General features: G+C 37.1%; 1 protein-coding gene across 1 annotated transcript in view; it reads right to left on the bottom strand.

Moving 5' to 3' along the window:
- TG (thyroglobulin) overlaps positions 1-20890 on the bottom strand; it is a 369651-nt gene that overhangs the window by 198453 nt on the left and 150308 nt on the right. The window contains exons 30-34 of the mRNA XM_074202133.1: positions 19616-19753; positions 17740-17916; positions 14212-14323; positions 11217-11296; positions 10014-10157 (exon numbers count right to left, since the gene is read on the bottom strand). Coding sequence (XP_074058234.1) covers positions 10014-10157; positions 11217-11296; positions 14212-14323; positions 17740-17916; positions 19616-19753 — 651 coding nt within the window. The remainder of the gene's footprint in view (positions 1-10013; positions 10158-11216; positions 11297-14211; positions 14324-17739; positions 17917-19615; positions 19754-20890) is intronic.

Raw genomic sequence — 20890 nt, 5'->3', positions numbered from 1 at the left:
GAAGAAAAGCACATTTGAGGAGGGACAGGGTGAAAGGAGAAAGAATAGGATAAAGGGATCAGGAAAATAGAAAGTAGGGAAATACAGTTAGGAATAGTAAGTATAAAAAAATTGAAGAATGTTTCTCTGATAAAGGTCTCATTTATCAAGCATATAGAGAACTGAATCAAATTTACAAAAAATGATAACCATTCCCCATTTGATAAAAGATCAAAAGATATGAGGAGTTTTCAAATGAAGTAATCAAAGCCATCTATAGTCATATGAAAAAATGTTCTATCTCATTATTGATTGGAGAAATGCAAATTAAAACAATTCTGTGGTACTACCACGTATCTATTAGGTTGACTAATGAGAGAGAAAAGGAAAAGGACAAATATTGGAGAACATATGAGAAAAATGAGACATTAGTGCTTTGTTGGTGAAGTTGTGAACTGATTCAACCATTCTGGAGAACAATTTGGAATTATTCTCAAAGGATTATAAAACCATGCATATTTGACCTTTGTGGAGTCACATTCAAGATGACATAAAATTTAACAAGTTCTATATTAAAGAATTAGAGGGCTTGAAATATGTTATTCTGGAGGGCAAAGGAGCTAGATTACAACCAAGAATCATCTACCCTTTGATTTAGCAATACCCCTACTAGATCTGTATCCTAAAAAGAGATAAAAAATAAAAAGAACCAATTATATATAAATATTTATAGCAACTCTTTTCTGATGGCAAAGAAATGGAAAATGAGGGATAACCACAAATTGGATAAGGGCTTAACAAATTGTGATTGTAATTATGAAGGAATTCTATTGTGCTATATGAAATGATGAGCAGGATCAGAAAAACCTGGAAAAACTTACATGACCTGATGAAAAGTGAAATGTCCTGTGTTCAAAGTAATAGTAATATTGTAAGATGGTCAGCTGCGAATGACAATTATTCCCAAGACTACTCTGAAGGACTTATGATGAAAAATGTTATCCATCCCCAAAGAAAGAATTGATGGTATCTGAATACAGATTGAAGTATACTTTTTTTATTTTTGAGGAGTTTTTTAAATCTATATTTTCTTTCATAACAGGACTTTTTTGGAAAGGTTTTGAATTTGACTATACATGTAAAACTATGTCAAATTGTTTGCTTCTCAGTGGGTGGTGATGGTGAGGAAAGAGAATATGGAACTCAGTTTTAAAAATGAATATTAAAAAATCATTTTTATATATGGGGAGAATACTAAATAAAGAAAAAAATTTTTAAAAAGAATATTTTTTTCTTTAATAGAGTTGATTTGTGGTGAATGAGCCACTGTCTTCTTCATTTCTTCTTGTGTTTATAAAAATGGATAGTCAGGTGTAGGATGTATATGTCTAAAATTGCCCCAATTATTTCCTCACTAGGTTAATAGAATCTTATGTATCTCTCCATAATAACTAGGTCTCTCTTTTACTTGTGAGACAAGACAAAGAGAGGATGGGTTTAATTTACTCAGTGATTATTTGAATTAACCCTTACTATTTTGATTAGCCCTTACTATTTTGATTAATGAATTTCCAGATCGAGAGTTTCGAAGCTGTTTATGTTCCAAGAAGAGGAGGCTAAAACACTAACTTTGTAGATTATTTGATTACCTTAACAAATATTAACTGGACTTAACAACAGTATGTATACTATGTCTACCATTATGGCAAATGCTATAGTATATATAAATAAGACAATTTCCTTCATTGGGTGATAAGACCAAGTATAGGGAAAAATATATAAAAGTTAGAATAATAAAATTGCATAACAGGGTTATAAAGTACTACAATAGTAAATGAGAGAGAAAATACTTTCAGCAGGGGGAAATCAGGGAAACATTGGTGGGGGAAGTGACATTTGATTCGGACTTTTAAAATATATCAACAACACAAGACCTACTTGGAAAAAAATGAATGATCTAATTTGACTGAAATACTGGATACATGAAAAAGAGTAGTATTAAGAGAAAGGATTAGGTCAGATTGGAAAGGTCTTCTTTAGTGACAGGCTCAGATAGCCATTAAGATTTTTGAATTGTGGAGTGATACTTTTTTTTTCCTTTTCACAAAGAAGACAGATCTGGCAATTGCATCTAAGGCAAAAAGGAAGGGACAGATGGTGAAATTGGGTGGCTAAAAGATTTTTAAAGGAATACTATTTGAAGCTAGCATGGTTTGAATTCAGTCCTTCTAGGGGAATGAAAGTATAAAATAGAAATACTTGTCAAGAATTTTCCATTTTATTGTTCTATCATTTTCCACTAATGTCTCCCTCCAATAGGATATTTTACATTGTCTGTGATAATGTTAGAGGCTTGTGCTTTAGTAAATTTAGGATGAATTTAAAAAAGAAAGAATTGAGGTAGGAACATCAATTAGGGGTCAAAGGTAATCATCCAGGAGAGTGGTGATAGTAGTCTGAATTAGGGAATTGACCTGGCAAGTGAAGAGAAAATGATTGGATATAGAGAGTAAAGATGATTGAGGAGTAAGAGTAAGAAGTTGATTCTGAGGTTGTGAATCTTGGTAATAGGAATATAATAGGTAATTTTAATAGAAATAAAGAAGTTGGGAAGAAAAGTGGGTTTCAGAAAGACAACAAGATCTCTTTTGGACATTCAAGTTGGATATCCATTTGGAAATGTCTCTTAGACTGTGGTGTCAGACTGGACTTGGAAGGAAGACCAAATAAGAATAGATGAGAGGAGAGAAAGAGGACAGACAGACAGTCAGTCAGACAGATAGGCATATAGATGGATAGATGGATGGATGGATGGATGGATGGATGGATGAATAGGTGATGGAGATAGGGGACTCTTGTGCATATTCTATAATTATCTATAATTACAATTAAACCTATTGGAATCTGATGAAATCTAGAGATAGAAGAGGGCTGAAAACAGAAACTTGGGAGGGGGGTAAATCCACAGTTAGGTCTATTGCAGTCAGATATAGAGAGCCAAGAGAGAGTACACCTGAAAACCAGTGAAGTGAATTGAAGGCTTCCAGGAAGGGAGGGTGGTCAACAATGTCATCGAGAAGTCAAGAAGGAAAAGGAGTGAGAATAGGCAATTAGATTTGGCAATAAGGAGATCACTGGTAGCTTTGGAGAGGGTGGAGAGAGCAGTAGAGTGGTAAAGTGAAGATACCGCTTTCAGTTAAGGGATAAACCCATGTGCAATGGATTGAGAAGTGAAAAGAAAGTAAGTGGAATTAGTATAAAGCAGAGATGGTGGTTTAAGACATCTGGTAGCTCGATGGATAAGAGCACTGGGTCTGGAGTCAGGAACCTTAGTCCAAATCTGGCCTCAGATACTAATTGTATGACTGAGCAAATTGCTTAACCTCTGCCTGCCTTAATCTACTGGAAAAGGAAATGGCAAATCACTCCAGTACTTTTGCCAAGAAAATCCCATGGACAGTATGGTCCCACAGGGTCACAAAGAGTTTGACACAACTCAACAACAGTCAAGGTTATAGGATAGGCTATCAATTATGAATGTTTGTGGAATATATGAATAATTGTGCTTAGCAAAAGGAAGCTGAGAGACTATTGGCCCTTTCTAGAAACCAATATTTTACATTTCCTATTTAAAAACCAAATGTAGTGCCTCAGTTCCAGCCAACACACAGCTGCAGGCTGAATGAGCTGAGTTCTAGCCTTCAAAGTGCAGACAATTCCTGACCCATTGAAGTCAGAAGAATTTCAGTATTTTCTTACCACAAAAGCCACTCTTCACATTTCTATTGTATCTTCACTTTAGTCCCCTGTACTTTGAGAATGTTTCCCTTCCTAGTTCTCACAGTTTGGGGGCACACCTGCAGAATGACTGTCTTGGGTGGGAAAGGGTTCTGAAAATACCTTCATTTGCATGAATTTTGGTTTGGCGTTGCCCTTCTGTCTTTGTATAAAAGTTCCAGGGCCATCTGAGGCTTCCTGTTGTCCTTCAGTAAGCAAAAAAACAGACTGCCTCTAAAGAGGCAACATGATGGATTTGAAGTCAGGACCTGTGTTTGAATCCTGAATCTGTATGGAACTGGATAATCACTTTAGTTCTTAAGAACTCTGTTTCCTTATCTAAAAAAAATGAAAAAGGTTGGATCTCCCTAGAGTCTCTTGTAGATTTATTATCCAGACTCTTTGACAGAGATCCAAGTATTCTCTATTTCTTTCTTCTTCCTTGCCACTCTTCTCCTCTCTCATATATATTTATTCTGTGGAGGTTTGTTCATTGGCTCAGTTTCCTTGACCTGCCTGAGAGGACTTCACCTTCCTCATCTACCTTCCTGTATCTCTCCAAGTCCGGGTTCAAATCCTATACCCTCCTCAAAAGAAATGATAATATCTAAAGCTGACATGAGCCAGCTTTGTCTGGACAAAATCTAGTTCAATTTCCTTAGTTTATAGATGAAAAGACCAAGGCAAAAAAGAAATTTAATAAAGAGTCTAATTCATATAGGTAGTAAAGTAAAAAGGACAAAATTCAGAACTAGGTCCTTTCATTTTAATTTGGTGATTCCTCCACTATACCATGCTGCCTTTCACTGGAGCTAGAATCAGAAGAAGGAAGGAAAGAAAGAAATAAAGAAAATATGCATTTATTAAGTGCCTATTATGAGCTAAAATTGTGTTAAACACTTTAAAAATATCTCATTTGATCCTCACAACAATACTGAGAATTGCTGCTAATATTAACCCCATTATATAATTGAGGAAACTGAGGCAGACAAGTAACTTAGCCAGCTGAGTTAAGATTTGAACTCAGATCATCCTAACTTAGGACTAGCTCTCTACACTGGACCACTTGAGACAAAAGACCTGGGTTTGAAATTTGGCTTTATACTACCTTTGTGACCTTGGGCAAACTAGTTGACCTCTATGGATCTCAGTTTTCTTGTCTGTTGCATAAATGCCCTCTCATTTTACAAATGAAGAAACCAAGGTCCAAAGAGATGAAATTACTTTTCTAAAATTGAGAATTTTCACAGTGGAAAGACTAGTGTCTCCTAGTGTTCAAAGATTCCATGGGTTTTGTGAAGATGCAAAATTCAAGAACTTCATCTGAATGTCTCCATCTGGAACTTTCCTATCCATACAAGTAGTAGATAGAGAACCAGTCCTGAGTCAGAAGGACCTAAATTCAAATCCAGCCTCAGACACTTAACACTTACTATGTGAGTGACTCTGGGTAAATCCTAACATCGAAGACCATCTCCAGTCATCCTGATCCATATCTGACCCCTGGACCCAGATGACACTGGAGGAAAAAGTGAGGTTGGTGACTTACAGTCTCCCCTCATTCAAATCCAATTCATGTGTATTCACAGTATTCCATCTCTGATGTCTTAGGGAATGAAAGACAAACATCATCATCATGCCTGTCTACACTGTTCCCATCCACAACCTTACTGACCCCAACAGAGAGCATTCTGTGAAAGTAGCAGTTACACAGAATAGGATGAAAGATAACATCAGTGGCCAGAATGATAATGGGTTCAGTGAGCACTTCAGTAGGTTTTGGGCAAGTCTTGCTGAGTTGATGTAATGTCTTGGTCTGATTCCTCCTTCCCCCTTCCTATTAGAGCCCCTTCTCCCTCCCCTCCACCCACACATCCCACTGAGCATCTCTGAGCTAAGTCATTCTTTTTTTGCAGATAGGATTTCACCTAGCTATTTCCTATGCAAACTCAGGAGGAAAAAAAATGAAAGCTTTGAGACACGCATAAAGAAATGTTCAGTCTGGGTCAGATGAAAAAATACTATTAAGAACATGCAAAGGATTTGGAGTTAGAAGGGACATTAAAAATCATCTTGTTTAGGCTCCTTGTTTTATGGATTAGGAACAGAGACCTGGTATTACACAGAGGAACTAAGTAAAAGAGCTAGAATTTGGATGCTGGTCATCTGACTCTAAACCTTGGGTTCTTAACATTATTGTAGACTCTCTCTGGGCAAGTAAAGGGCCAATGAGCAATGGAATAATCTTCTAGTTAACATTGCTATAAATAAATTAATGTTTTCTCATTATTTCAATGAGTAAGGAGAGGGGGATGGAAGAGCTATAAATAGAAATTCTTCCTACCACCCCCAGCCTCCCACTGACATCATCTAATTACATAGGCCAAGTCTTCTTTGCTCAAAATAATTTGAGACTCTGCAAGAAAAGAAATGCAACTTACACTGAAGGACTGTGTGAAAAGGATGACCACCTGCAGGCCAAGCCCACTGAGTTGGACAAATTTTAACTCTGAAACCCACATGCACAATCAGCTGCTAGTACCTTTCTTACTAAGATTTTCTTCCATTTAGTCTGTATATATCATTTATGTAACTAGCTATTTATATTTTTCTCCCCACCAGAATGTAAACTCCTTGAGGTCAGGGAATATTTTGGCCTTTTTTTGTTTCCTCAACTCCTAGAACAGTGTCTAATAATAAGTAAGGACTTAATAAATGTTTACTAATCAATCAATTCACACATGTGCACACAAAGAGAAAGAAGCAAGGACCTCAGTGAACTCCACCATCAGTCCAATGAAAGGCCTAATTTCATACAGGAAGTTTTGACTTCTTGGGCAACACTGAAAAGTCATACTGAATCTACAGAGCATATTTCAACTACATGATTTGGCTGATGCCAAAAATCAGTTATATATGAGGTAGGAGGGAGAGAGATAGAGGGGATACTAGCCAGGTCTCATATGTCCATAAGGAATACCATTTCTGTAATGTCCAAACAAGGACACTTAGGAAGATTTCACTTATGTGCTAGGTTTAGGGATACAAAAAACAATGAGAGATAGTCTTTGTTCTTAAATATGGCGTGATAAGACACATATACACCCACTGTAGGGTTAACATTAATTCCTGCAAAGTCTAATCATTATACTATAATGATAATCACGTTAAACATGAAATTCTTTACACTTCTGACATGTGTAGAAAGATGTTAGATTCAGAATTAGGACACCAAAACTGGTTCTGACATTTTTTACTTATCTATTCTTGGGCAAGTCACTTCTCTCTGAACCTCAATTTCCTCATCTGTAAAATGAGGAAGCTGGATGAGATAGCTTCTAAAGAAAGTGTCCAAAGATACAAATGACTATATGGTTAGGCTTTAGGGGATCAAACGAAATAATTTGTATAAAGTATTTTGTAAACTTTAAAGTACTCTATTTTTCATATTAAGTTATTTATAGGATAGCCAGGTTGCATAGCAGATAGAAGACTTGCCTAGAGTCAGGAAGACCTGAGTCCAAATCCAGCCCCATATACTTTTTTTTTAGATTTTTTTTCAAGGCAATGGGGTCAAGTGGCTTGTCCAAGGCCACACAGCTAGGTAATTATTAAGTGTCTGAAGTCAGATTTGAACCCAGGTACTCCTGACTCCAAGGCCAGTGCTTTATCCACTGCACCACCTAGCTGCCCTTCAGCCCCATATACTTTTTTTTAGATTTTTTTTTTCAAGGCAATGGGGTTAAGTGGCTTGCCCAAGGCCACATGGCTAGCTAATTATTGTGTCTGAGGTCGGATTTGAACCCAGGTATTCCTGACTCCAAGGCCGGTGCTCTATCCACTACGCCACCTAGCCACCCCAGCCCCATATACTTTTAAGCTGTGTAACCTTGGAGAAGTTACTTAACCCTGTTTGCCTCAGTTTCCTCATCTGTAAAATGAGAGGTATTAATAGCAGCTACTTCCCATAGCTATAGTAAGGATTGATTGAGGAAATAATTCTAAAGTGTTTCACACAGTGTCTGGAACATATTAGGTACTATATAAATGGTAGTTATTTTTTGTTGCTTTTATATCTGCTGCAATAGCCTCTAGATTCTATGAGGGCAGTGAGGAGTTTTGATTTTTGTCATTCTGTACAGTAAGCCCAGTAAATTGTTTGGTACATAGTAGGAATCGAATGCTTATGGACTAATAGAATGATTGGTTTATATATTCCCTACAGAAGAAGAGACAGTTTTCAGGAAATCTGAAATGATGAATGGGAATGCTGTGCCCCAGACAAGTGGACCTGACAGGGGAACCAAGGTGCCAAGGGGAACAGGATGAGAAGGGAAAATAGAATCCAAGTCAAACAATACCCAACAGAGCGAGCTCTTGGTACATTTGAGACAGAGAGCCTTGTGTTTTGACCCCAGATCAGTTGGCACTTTTGGAAGGGCAGAGAAGTAACTAGGACCAGGCCAGAAGGGATTTGACATAGGACATCAAAATTTAGAGGGCACTAGCAACACCTTCAATTAATCTTTCAACAACCAGGGTGGAGGGGAGGGAAAATGCTGTTCAGCATCTAGTTAGCAAGATTACTCAGTTCAAATAGGAAGACAAGCCCGAACTGCTAAAACACCTCAAGTGAGCTCCTCTCCTTTCACCTCTATCTATCTCACATTTCATTCCACTCCATCCGGTGAAAATTTTTCTATTATTAGGTCTCTGTACAAAGGTATGGGTGTTCATCTGAGCCACCTGCTACAGAGTTAACTGAAAGTGGGGAATCAAAGTATCCAGAGTAGAAATGGATCTCTTCCTGCATGCCACAGGCACATTGAGACCTACATCTCTCTCAACTGGTTACCCAAATAAATCCCAAGGCAATAGGAGCTAGCCTGTGTAGTCTTTCATAAATCCTTTAGTTGAATGGTTTATCACATATTGAAGTGTACTGAATCACAGGACCATGGAATCTCAGAAGGATCAAGTATGTCCTAGCCCTTGCTTTTGTGGCAGGATATGGCCATGCCATAAACCAAAGGGAATAAAAGGAATACAAACACAGTCTTGAAAGGAAAGCCACAAAGAAACACTATACTTCCAAGTTACACAGTTCTCCACAAAAAGGTACCAACTGATTTGTTGGTTCTCCCTCTTTAGAACACTATATCATACAGGTCAGGAACACTGGTCCAGAATAATAGACTATCTCTGCTTTATTTGTTGACTACAAACAATTTCAATCAATTAAGTTATATGATGCTGTAGAAGAGGTGTAGGGAACTTTTTTTCTGCCAAAGGACATTTGGATATTTATAACATCATTCAATGGCCTATATTGGTCAAATATTTAATTCATTCCTAAAAAGCTCCTAGATTTATTGAGTTTTGAGACACACCTGCAGTTGCCTTAGAAAAGTTAGACCAATGGGATCAGCTGGCCAGAGGCTCCCTAGCCCTGCTGTAGATGGAGAACAGGGCTGAAATGAAGAAGACCTGAGTTCAAATTTGGCATCAAACATGTATGGACTAGTTGTGTAATCATGGACAAATCACTTAGCTCTGTTTGTTTCAAATTCCTGTTCTATAAAATTTGATGAAGAAGGAAATCACAAACGACTCCAGGAAAACCTCAAATGGGGTCACTCTGAAATGACTGAACAATAAACAACTGTAGAAGAGAAGAAGGGTTGTTGTACTTGTCTGCTTCAGGGATCAATTTTCCCATCTTCTGGATTATGTCAACACATTCATTTATTCATTCTTGCAGTTATTAAGTAGTACAGTGGTTAGAGCACTGTGACTGGAGTCAAGAAGCCTTAGTTCAAATCTGCTTTTGATACTAACTGGCTATGTAACCCTAGAGAAATCATTTAAGTTCTCTTTGCTTCTATCTGCCTCGGTTTCCTCGGTTACAAAATTAGAATCATATCACTTATTTCTCAAGGATGCTGTTACTAAATTAAATTTGTCCTGAGAGAAAATCCTGGGCTAGGTATTTTTGGCAGGAAACAAAAAGAAAACAACAATCTCTGCCCTCTTCTTACTATGGTCATGGCCATCTTTGTTCAGGGCAAAAGTTGATAATGGTGGGGAGAGAGAGGGTTGAAGGAAGACGGTATTGTGTAAAACTCCAAGAACATTTTTATATTAGAGAGATGCACAGTTTGGAGTTGGAAGACATCCTAGTTGGGAAACAATGAGTGAGATATCAATATTAACAGATGCTTTATTCAGCTTTCATGATTGTTCAGTCAATAACTCACCAGGTTTCTGGTACCACCCAAAGGGATATGTTCTGATTTCAGTATCAGGAGAATCACAATCCAATATACGCCAGGGGCCTGTGGTTTCTTCACTGCATGTCTGGACGCCTAGATAGCTGAGAGTCAAGCACATCACCTCTCCACCTGGCAATACAATGACCATCAGAAGGGACAAGGATCATTATGATGACCATATACATTGGAGAATAGAAAATTCATAATCTTACAGGAAAAAAAAAGATAGGATGTACAGGCAGTATTTTGTGCTAGAAAGACAAGCATTGAACTTGGATCTTGGTTTCTATCTTCTTAGCTGTACAAACTTGGGTATTTCACCCTTCTGAGACTCAATTTCTTTATGAAATGAGGAGAAAAATATTTGAACTCTTTACCATATATTTGTTTTGAAGGAATTGTTTTGTTCCGGATGCACAAAAGAAATGTGAGTTGTCATTTGTTTGATTTCCTCTTCATGATTCACCATAAAGTTTTCATTGAGTCCAAGGAAGACAAAATGGTGGGATAATTAAGAAAACTCCCTAGGTGAAGAAATTGGATCTAAATTGCAGTCTTGGAGTTGAAGATAGGTTTAATTATCTAGTGTTGCTTGTCACTTGAGGTGAAAATGATTGACTTTCATGGTTTATACAAGAAGACTACATTTTGGAGGAAAAAAACAACTTCAAAAGACGTTAGGAACTGATTATTGAAATGATAAAACATTAGAAAGGATGACCAGGAATCACACTGCCCACCTATGAACAGAGAAGTGATAGACTTAAAATCCAGAAAGAGAGATGCATATTTACACATAACCAATGAGGGAATTTGTTGTGATGGGTTTCTTGTGAAAGTTTTTGTTTTTATTTTATTTTTAAAAATCTACTGGGGGAAGGTATAATAAATACTTATTAGTAAGCTTGAAAAAAAAGAAGAAAATGATCTGTTCTCCATTCAAGCTTCTACCATATTACTGAGCTGTCCCCTCACTCCATGGTAGTTACCTAAATCCTCCACTGCTTTTGCTCTTAGTATCTGAGGGATACAGCTATTTTACAAAGAAGACTCTTTGATAAGATCTTAGTAGATATTTTACTAAATCAAAAGATAAGACTCGATCAGACGTTGGGGTCTCTCTTCACCATGTCACAAGAGCAGCCAACCCATGTGAGAGAAAAAAATGGAAGGTCCAGTGCAGCCTACCTTCTGTTTGGGAAACATTGAGGAAGCCGAAACCTTTGCAGCACTGATCAGCATCACATCTTCGTTCACATTCAAAAAACCTAGAGAAGAAAGGAAAACAGAGGTTTTTCTAATTTTGTTATTTTTATTACTATTGTTGTTTTTATTCTCACTGAGGAAACATCAATACCATTAGCAACTAGCCTACTGTAATACACCATGAAACTTTTCAGGTCCTCTAAGACGCAAACATTGTGGAACAGGCAAGAATGAAAAGTTCTTGTCCTCAACTTATTTACACTGGTTCAAAGTCACGACTTTTGTTCATAAGTTTCCAACTCTTCATGACCACATTTGGGGGTTTTCTTGGTAGAAATACTTCTCCAGCTCATTCTACAGATGAGAAAACTGAAGCAAATAGGGTGAAGTTGTCTTGTCCAGGATCTCACAACTAGTAAGTGTGAAGGCCACATTTGAAGTCATGAAAAGGAGTCTTCCTGACTCTAGGCCTACCCATTGATCCAAGTAGGTGCTGAGTCATAATGAGGACAAGATAAATAAATGTTATTATCTTAGGATCACTCATCTTAGCCCTGTGACCACCCCATCATCTCCACTGCCTTATGGTCCTCTGCCAGCCTGCCTCCTAGGCCCTATCTAGATTTCCTGATTATAATGTAACACCATTCCCTAATGAGGAATTCTCTTCTGGGAAACTGAATTCCCTCTCTGAGTCATGGGATTTAAGATCAAATTGAAGCAGCACTAGTATATATTATCTACTCTATTGCTGATATTGCACCTATTTCCATTGATATTCTTCCCTAGGTGAAATAATTCCTGGTTATGTCATTGTGAATATGAAGCTCCTAGATGAAGTGAATTCAAATTGGTCAGACTTTCTGAGAGCCTGCTAGCCTATCCCCAACCTAATTCCTTGGTGGCTTGTCCTAATTCTCATGAAATGGTTCGAGAAGTTTGAAGTCCTTTACTATCCTAGAATGTCTTAAGAGGAAACCCTAGTTTTCAGTTGTTTCAGCAAAGTTAGATGCCTTCTGCAGAAGAGGCACTTAAAAAATCATTTATTGTATCACATTAAGCAAAGGGATAAATGAAGAAAAAAATAAATAAAATTAAAAAATCATTTATTGCATCACATTAAGCAAAGGGATAAATGTCAAAAAAAGATAAATAAGAAATCAAAGAAATTATATAATCATATGAAAACATACTCTAAATCACTATTAATCAGAGAAATGCAAATTAAATCAGTTTGAAGTATCAATTCATGGCTATCAAAAAAGGCAAAGTCTGGAAGAGACAAGGGGAAAATAGATTTGCTAATGTTTGTCTTTCATTTTTGAAGAAGACCACAACATCAAAGAGGTGATTCTATGACATGCAAGCAAATTGGATTTGAGTGAGGGGGCTGTGTTAAGTCACAAGCCTCATTTTCTCCTCCAGAGTCATCTTGGTCCAGTGACCTGATATGAATCAGGATGACTGGAGATGGCCCTGGATGAGAGGCAATCAAGGCTAAGTGACTTGCCCAAGGTCACACAGACAGTAAGAGTCAAGTGTCTGAGGTTAGATGTAATAAAGTTTCCTCTCCTGATCCAAAGGTCAGTGCTCTATCCACTGTGCTGAACTGTTGGTGAATTGGTCCAACCATTTTTTTTGGGGGGGTGCAAAGCAATGTGGTTAAGTGACTTTACCAAGGTCACATAGCTAGGTAATTATCAAGTGTCTGAGGCTGAACTTAAACTCAGGTCCTCCTGACTCCAGGTCCAGTGCTCTATCCACTGCACCATCTTGCTGCCCCTGGTCCAACCATTTTTTTTTAGGTTTTTGCAAGGCAAATGGGGTTAAGTGGCTTGCCCAAGGCCACACGGCTAGGTAATTATTAAATGTCTGAGGCTGGATTTGAACCCAGGTACTCCTGACTCCAGGGCCGTTGCTCTATCCACTGCATCACCTAGCCACCCCTAGAACTGATATTCTTAAAGTATAATTTTCTCATTTTATTTTTCTTCCTTTTAAAAATATACATATATGACTGATATAGAAATATGTTTACTTTATTTAAAATATATAATTGACATAATATCACTTGTCTTCTCAGTGGGTAGGGGAGATGGTTAGAGGGATGGAAAGAAATTGGAAATTAAAATTTTTTAAATAATTTTTAAAATAAATGATAAATTAAATTATTTGTAAAAGACATAATTGAGAAATATTTGTTAAAATAAATATAATGCAAAATGAACAAATAAAATGATGGGGATAGGAAAGTGAGATTGATGCTGTTGCAGTGTAGATACATACAGGGGAGGGAGATAAGCATTTATTAAGGAAGGGAAAAGAACAGCAGAAGGAGAAGAAAGAAATAAGCATTAATTAATCACCTCTACAACAGGAATTGTACTAAGCATTTTAAAGCTATGTCATTTGCTCCTCATTATAATAATAATGGAAAGGAGATAGTATTATTATTTCCATTTTACAGTTGAGAAAATTGAATCAGAAGTTAAGTGGCATGTCAAAGGTCACACAGCTAGGCTCTAATCTCAACTTAAAAAAAAAAGAGACTGAGTGTTTGGGAAGCCAAGCCCAGAATCAAGGAGTTAGTGCTCTCTTATATTCACAGCTTGAATGTCTGCCCCGTTAAAGATTATTTATCCTTTTCTTTTCAACATAACCATTTTGTGACCTATGCCCAGACCTCATTCTAAATATTGACTTTAGTCATACAGATGTTTCTCTGTTTTTTTAAATTAAAGTATCAGGCCATTACAGGACCATTGCTTCTCTGCATCACACAGCAAGATGTCAGCTAAGGACAAGAGCAAATATGGAGTCCTCAGACAAAAGGAGATGGAGGGAGTTCCTATATAGCCTTGTGATAAAGTTTCCTCTCTACTGGGCTCCTTGGGTTCTTAGACCTCTGAAGGCTTCTGTGATGAGGTTTATCATCTCCCAATCAGGAAAACAAAAACCACAGGAAAAAACACCTTACCCATTGGAAACAGGTTTTCCAGTCATAGATACTTTGTTTCGTACAGAAATTCCCCTCAGTACTTGGAATGGCAGGCGAGTGTAAAATGCCCTCACTTTATCTCCCAAGACAACTGTGTAAAGGAAAGGAGGAATTATTAATATGAAGAAATTGTAACATATAAAGAAAATATGATATGAAAAGAAAAAAGTCTAGCCAAATAAAAGGTATAGAAAGAATTTCCAAGTATAACTCAGATAAGGGTACTTGTACCAACTCAAGAAATATATTTGATTATATGATATAGATAAAATGTTTTACAAGTTTTCAAGATTGGTGGTAGAAATTTTCTAATAGAAGATTTTGTAATAAAAAAGTCATTTAAGTTGATGGTTGTTAATAATACCAATAAGCAATATCACTCATTGTCTCACTTTATATTTTATAGAGTTCAGATGAAAACAGACCTGAGTTTATGGCTACTATAGAAATATATTTTGAATGACTATGCATCTATAATTTTTAGTAGATAACTTACCTTCTCAAGGAAGGGGGAGGGAAGGAAGAGAATTTGGAATATATAAAATTTTTTAAAATGAATGTTAAAATTTGTTTTCATGTATAATTGAGAAAAAAAAAACCTTGTTCTGAGAAAGTTCTATTGAGTCTCTATTCAGCTACAATTGTACATTTAATGTTTGGCAGATTGGGCAGTTAGATATGGTGATTACATTTTGTGATAAGAGGGAAGGAACAAGTGTATACTGATTGGCAGGCACTGAGTTAATATACTATACTATGAACTGTCTAAGAATGTTCTAATCTATGAAAGTATCTTTGGGGGAATCCAATAAGTAATATTTATTATTCAATTACAGTGTGCCATAGCTATGATGCACCATAGCCAGGCATAGCACTGGGTATTTGGGTTACAAACAGAAAAATTGAAACAACTGTCCTTCCAGTTAGCATGGCATCTCTTTTCATCTTAAAGGACCCCTATCACTCCTAAATCTTCTTGTATCCAAATTAAACATACTCACTTATTTTATTTACTGATAAAGACTGTCCTGATAAGACTTCTAGACCCCTTACCAACCTGATCATTTTTTTTTTTGCAAGACGATGGGGTTAAGTGACTTGCCTAAGGACACACAGCTAAGTATTAAGTATCTGAGGTTGAATTTGAACTCAGGTCCTCCTGACTCCAGGGCCCTTCATCATCCAACTGCCCCACCCTGATCATTCTTTTTAGAGAATTCTATACTTTGCCAACGTCCCACTGACAACAGAACTTCACCTGATTGATACAGAGGACAGCAGGTCCATGATCAATCCACAGACATTTCTTACACACTGTGCTCAATGTTCAGGATACAAAGAAAGATAAAAAATAAACAAACAAAAAAAAGCAGTCCAGTTCCTACCCTCAAGGATCATACCAGTATAGTTCCCAGCAACTAGAAGGTACTTAAGAAATGCTTGCAGAATGACTATTTGCCAAATGCAAGAAGGACAATATAGGGCAGTTAGCTGGCAGTAGATAGAGTGCCAGACTTGAAATTCAGAAGGCTCATCTTTGTGAATTCAGATCTGGCTTCAGATACTGTGTCCCTGAGCAAGTAATTTAACTCAGTTTGCCTTAGTTTCCTCTGCTGTAAAATGAGTTGGAAAAGAAAATAGCAAACCATTTCATTATCTTTGCCAAGAAATCTCAAATGGAGGTCAAGGATAAATAAATAACTGGACAAGTTAATTAATACAATTTAAGAGTGTGTTACTTTTTTTAAAAAAAAGCATCTCCTCATATTTGCTATTACTCAGCTGTGTTTTTTTCACAGGAGCTACTGTCAAAGCAGGACTCCTCTGGGCCATACTTATGCCATTAATTTCACAGAAGAGGAATTGAGGCAAACAGGATTACCTGACTTGCTCAGAGTTACACATTTAATAAAGGTTTAAGGCCAGTCTTGAACTCAGAAAGATGAGTCTTTTCTCCAGGTCCAGGACTTTATCCAATCAAACAACCAACCACTTTTGCAAAAGCAAATGATTAAAATTTGTTAAATGAAACTGTAGTACTCTTCACTGGACAGAGTTTGAGCAGTATTTGAAGAGAAAAGAGATGCCACAAGCCCCTCTGGGACCTTGGAACCCTAAAGGGAGGTGTAATCTGTGTGGTCTTGAGGAAGTGGGATCAGAAAATATGCTACATACAAATGACTGCCCAAAAGAGCATCCAGACACAAGATTTTCATTCCTTGTTTTTCTGATCGAGAAGGACTCTCAACCTTATTCAGATCCTGACTCCTGAGGACTAGAGCTGACGCCTGCAGAACAGAAGGTTCTACTGTTTTATTTCTTTCTTTAAAAATGCTCCACACAAGGGCTGGCTAGGTGGCACAGTGGATAAAGCACCGGCCCTGAAGTCAGGAGTACCTGGGTTCAAATCCCGTCTCAGACACTTAATAATTTCCTAGCCGTGTGGCCTTGGGCAAGCCACTTAAACCCATTTGCCTTGTAAAAAAAACCTAAAAAGAATGCTCCACACAGGGTGCACTGGATAGAGCACAAACCCTGGAGTCAGGAGGACCTGAGTTCAAATCCGGACTCAAATACTTAATAATTACCTAGCTGTGTAGCCTTGGGCAAGCCACTTAACCCCTTTTGCCTTGGAAAAACCTAAAAAAAAATGTTCCACACAGGGTGGCTGCTAGGTGGTACAGTGTATGTGATGCAATAGACAAAACACCAACGCTGGAATCAGGAGGAACTGAGTTCAAGTTCAGCCTCAGTCAATACTTATTAGTTGTGTGAGCTTGAGCAAGTCATTTAACTCTATTGCCCCACAAAATATTTTTAAAAAGCTTCTGCAATATTATAATTTTGATACTTTAGAATGGTTACATGAAAGGAGCAGAAAAATCAGGAAAACAATACTCACAATGACCATAATGATGGAAATGGAAACAAGGAAGTTTGAAACTTGACACTATAATTTTAATGACCACATAGTCCCTGAAAAGAGGAATATATATATATATATTCCTTTTTCATAAATGCAGAAGTCTATGGGTATAGAATATTGTATATTTTACCAGTTATAATTGATGACTTGGTTGATGGTTGGAGGTTTTTTTTTTTTTAGTTTTTTGCAAGGCAAATGGGGTTAAGTGGCTTGCTCAAGGCCACACGGCTAGGTAATTATTAAGTGTCTGATTTGAACCCAGGTACTCCTGACTCCAGGGCAGGTGCTTTATCCACTGCACCACCTAGCCACTCCAATGGTTGGTTTTACTACTTTCTTCTCTTTCTTTCTTTCTTTCTTTCTTTCTTTCTTTCTTTCTTTCTTTCTTTCCTTCCTTCCTTCCTTCCTTCCTTCCTTTCTTTCTTTTCCTTTTATTTTTTTTGTTACAAGGAATGGTTCATTGAGTAGTGGAGATCTAATTAAATACCAAGGTGATTTTGGAAACAAAAGAGAAATAAAAATAAGATATATCCTAAAACAAGGAAAGTCACTTTTTGAATTCCATTTAAAAAAAGCCTCACCTTTTTTGTGAAAAAGAGTCTGTGGTTTGTAGGGAAGAACAAAAGTGCAGCTTTCAAGTGTGGATGTAAGGGAATTGTCACACATCTGAGTTTCTGGGAAGAGTGTGCAAGTAAAATCCCCACTGCTGGTGTTCCGAATTTCTGCCATCTGACAAAAAGTGTTCTCTTGAGCACAACCTACAGACAGACAAGAGGCTATTGGTTTTGAAAATTGTTCTTATGTGACTGGCTACCAGCTTCTATCTTCCTGTACCACAGTCCTAAAGCCTACCTAGGGTATCAGTTGACAAGTTAGTCAGCCAACATTGGCTACATATATCATTGCAAATCAATTCTTTGATTTTATTGATTTTTTCATCATTAAATGCAAAAAGAAGTTTCCAGAAACTGGCCAGCCCAATTGTCTGACAGGAAAATGGCAGGTTATAAAGCAAGATTTTAAAACTGTTTCGGTTACCCTAAACTCTATGCCAGGTCACCAATAAAGGTGATTTCTTCCAACTATTTCATCTTTGTTTTACATTATGACCTCAAGTTCAGGTAACTCTGGGATTCCCCAAACTTGTTGTGGGTAGGAACATTTTTTTAAACTTTTTATTTCTTTGAACCTTTGAGATCAGTGAGGAAGGAGATGGAAGGTATTACCTTCGGGGAGTTCCTGAGTGGGTGGGGGAACCCAGGGGTTCCCCATCAGCATTACCTTCCTCCCACCTTACTGTTCTAAGAGATTAAAGAGGAGGAATGGTATCAGGGGTGATGGGGAAGCCCCTGTAGAAGTTGGATGCCAATGAGCCACACGGAGAGTTGAAGGGAAAGATGAGTGATAGCTGCAGTTGCTCACATGCTATCAAAACAGTTGCAGTTTCTTCTATATTCTTAACAAATTCCATTTTATATTATAGTTTTGGAGTAAAATCAGTTATCTTAGAATGTCAATCCCATTAGGGTATAGACAATGTCATTCATCTTTGCATGACTCCAGTACCTAAAATAGGTTAGGTTTCTCTACTCTGCAATGAGCATTTATTTGTCAGACACTGTACTAAAGACTTGGGGTTCAAAGAATGCAAAAAGCAGTCCCCTCCCTCAAGAAGCTCACAGTTTCATGGGGGAGACCATATGAGAACAATTATGTACAAAAAGGAACAATTAACCTGTACTCAAGATAGATTAGATAAAGAGTATGTACATTATTGAATTAGTTTTTCATGATTGATAGTTGAGATCACTTGAACACCTTATTAAGAAATTTGCTTATGGTCACTTTGGGATTTTTATCATTTATTTGTTAATTCCTGTTATGTACACTCAGGATTTGAGGGATTCTGGGCCAGACACTGAGAGATTAAAAACAATTTTAATAAAAAAACATGCCGAAGATGTCATCCCTATAGCTAAAGAGCTTCCAGTCTAGTTAAAAAATGGGAAAAACTAATAATAAAAGACGTAAAATGAGTGGTACAACAAGCATATGCTCTAGGAATTGAAGGAGGAATCACGATAGGTTGGGGTGATGATGATGCAGGAGGTAGGTAGGATTTAAACTGGATATGGATAAATGGGGATGGTGCTGGGAAAGGGGAAGGGTATTCCAGACACTGAAGAACAAAAGTGAGGGGGTGATGTCATTGTGGCCTTGAAAGGCAGTAAGGAGAACTTTTAGATGATAATCTCCTCAAGGGCAAAGGTCAAATTATATAATCCTTCAACCTACTGCATCTTCACAGCATCAAGTTCAGGGATGAATGTGGTTTAATTGTTCAATAAATACTGATTGAATTGAATCTTATATATCTAACAATAGAATCTATAAATAAGTTGGGGATATTTGATTCTTCATTTGGTAAGAAGGTTTGTTATAGCTGAGATTTCTTACGAGAGAGACACCACAGTTTTGCCTGCTCGGCTAAATACTGGAATTTGAAGAGCCAGTACTGTTGGCTGGGCACAGTCCTGCTTTCATCTATCAGAACAAGTTCTGTATTCACTTGAGAGAAAAGTTCCATTGTTGAATCTGAAAAAAAAGAAAAAGTGAGTTGAAGGGAAAGTGTATATTGACTTTAAATCATTGGACTTTTAAATAATATTTGTCAAGTAGTTATCACTAATTTGCCTGGCACATATGAGACCATTTATAAATGCATATTCCCTTCCCATTTTAGAACTGGAAGGGACCTTGACTGTGGAATGTTGGAACATCAAACAGAATGGTTGAGCTAGAATAAATCAAAATGAGAAGCATTTTAAGCATTGGGTAACAGAGAACTGAACTTGAGTTCTCAGGAAGTCCTTAGAATCCTACTTCAGTCTTTTAGTAACTGTGTGATGCAGGGCAAGTCACTCAACCCTTCCAGACCTCAATTTCCTTATCTATAAAATGGGGATAATAGCATCAGCTACTTTTTAGAGTTGTTTTGTAAGGATCAAAATGAAATAATATTTGTAAAGTCTTTTGCTAACCTCACATTTAAAGAGATATATAAATGCTATAAAACAACTATTATCATCATTAAATTATATCAATCTAAACTTAGATTTTAGAGGGCATTGAGTATGACTCTTTTATTTTACAGATGAAGAAACTTAGATGAAAAGAAATTAGGTGACTGACCTAAGGACATAAAAGGACTAAGTGTGGAGTCAAGATATAAACAAGATTCTCTGCATAATCCCATGCTGTCTATCATTTACTAAATGCCTATTGTTTTTTAGGTACTGTGATGGGGCATATATACATATATGTTTAAAAATCAAAGTCCTTTTCCTCAAAACGCCTTAAATAGCACTGTATTATGTCAAGACACAGAATATTAGAGTTGGAAGGAATCTTAGTATCTAGTTCACTTTATTTTAAAGACAGGAAAACTGAGTCCCAAAGAAGACTTGCAAAAGTCACACAGAAGGATAGACTTTCTGGGTGACATTACTGATGAGTTCCACCACATTCTACTAGAAAGTGTATCCATTACCAGACTAAATGCTTGTTTCCAAAAGGATGAATCTTGGCAGTTGCAAGATTGTGCTACTGGAGATGAGAGGCTCAGAATGATTATAATGAGGGAGGTACAATAAGAATGTCTAAAATAGAGCCCTTGTTGGTTGAAACTTCCTTTCATTATTTTATCTTCGTGGAAAATAGGTTAAGAGTATT

Source organism: Macrotis lagotis, chromosome X (genome assembly GCF_037893015.1).
Source record: "Macrotis lagotis isolate mMagLag1 chromosome X, bilby.v1.9.chrom.fasta, whole genome shotgun sequence".
NCBI lineage: Eukaryota > Metazoa > Chordata > Mammalia > Peramelemorphia > Peramelidae > Macrotis > Macrotis lagotis.
This window is presented reverse-complemented; position numbering and strand designations above follow the sequence as displayed.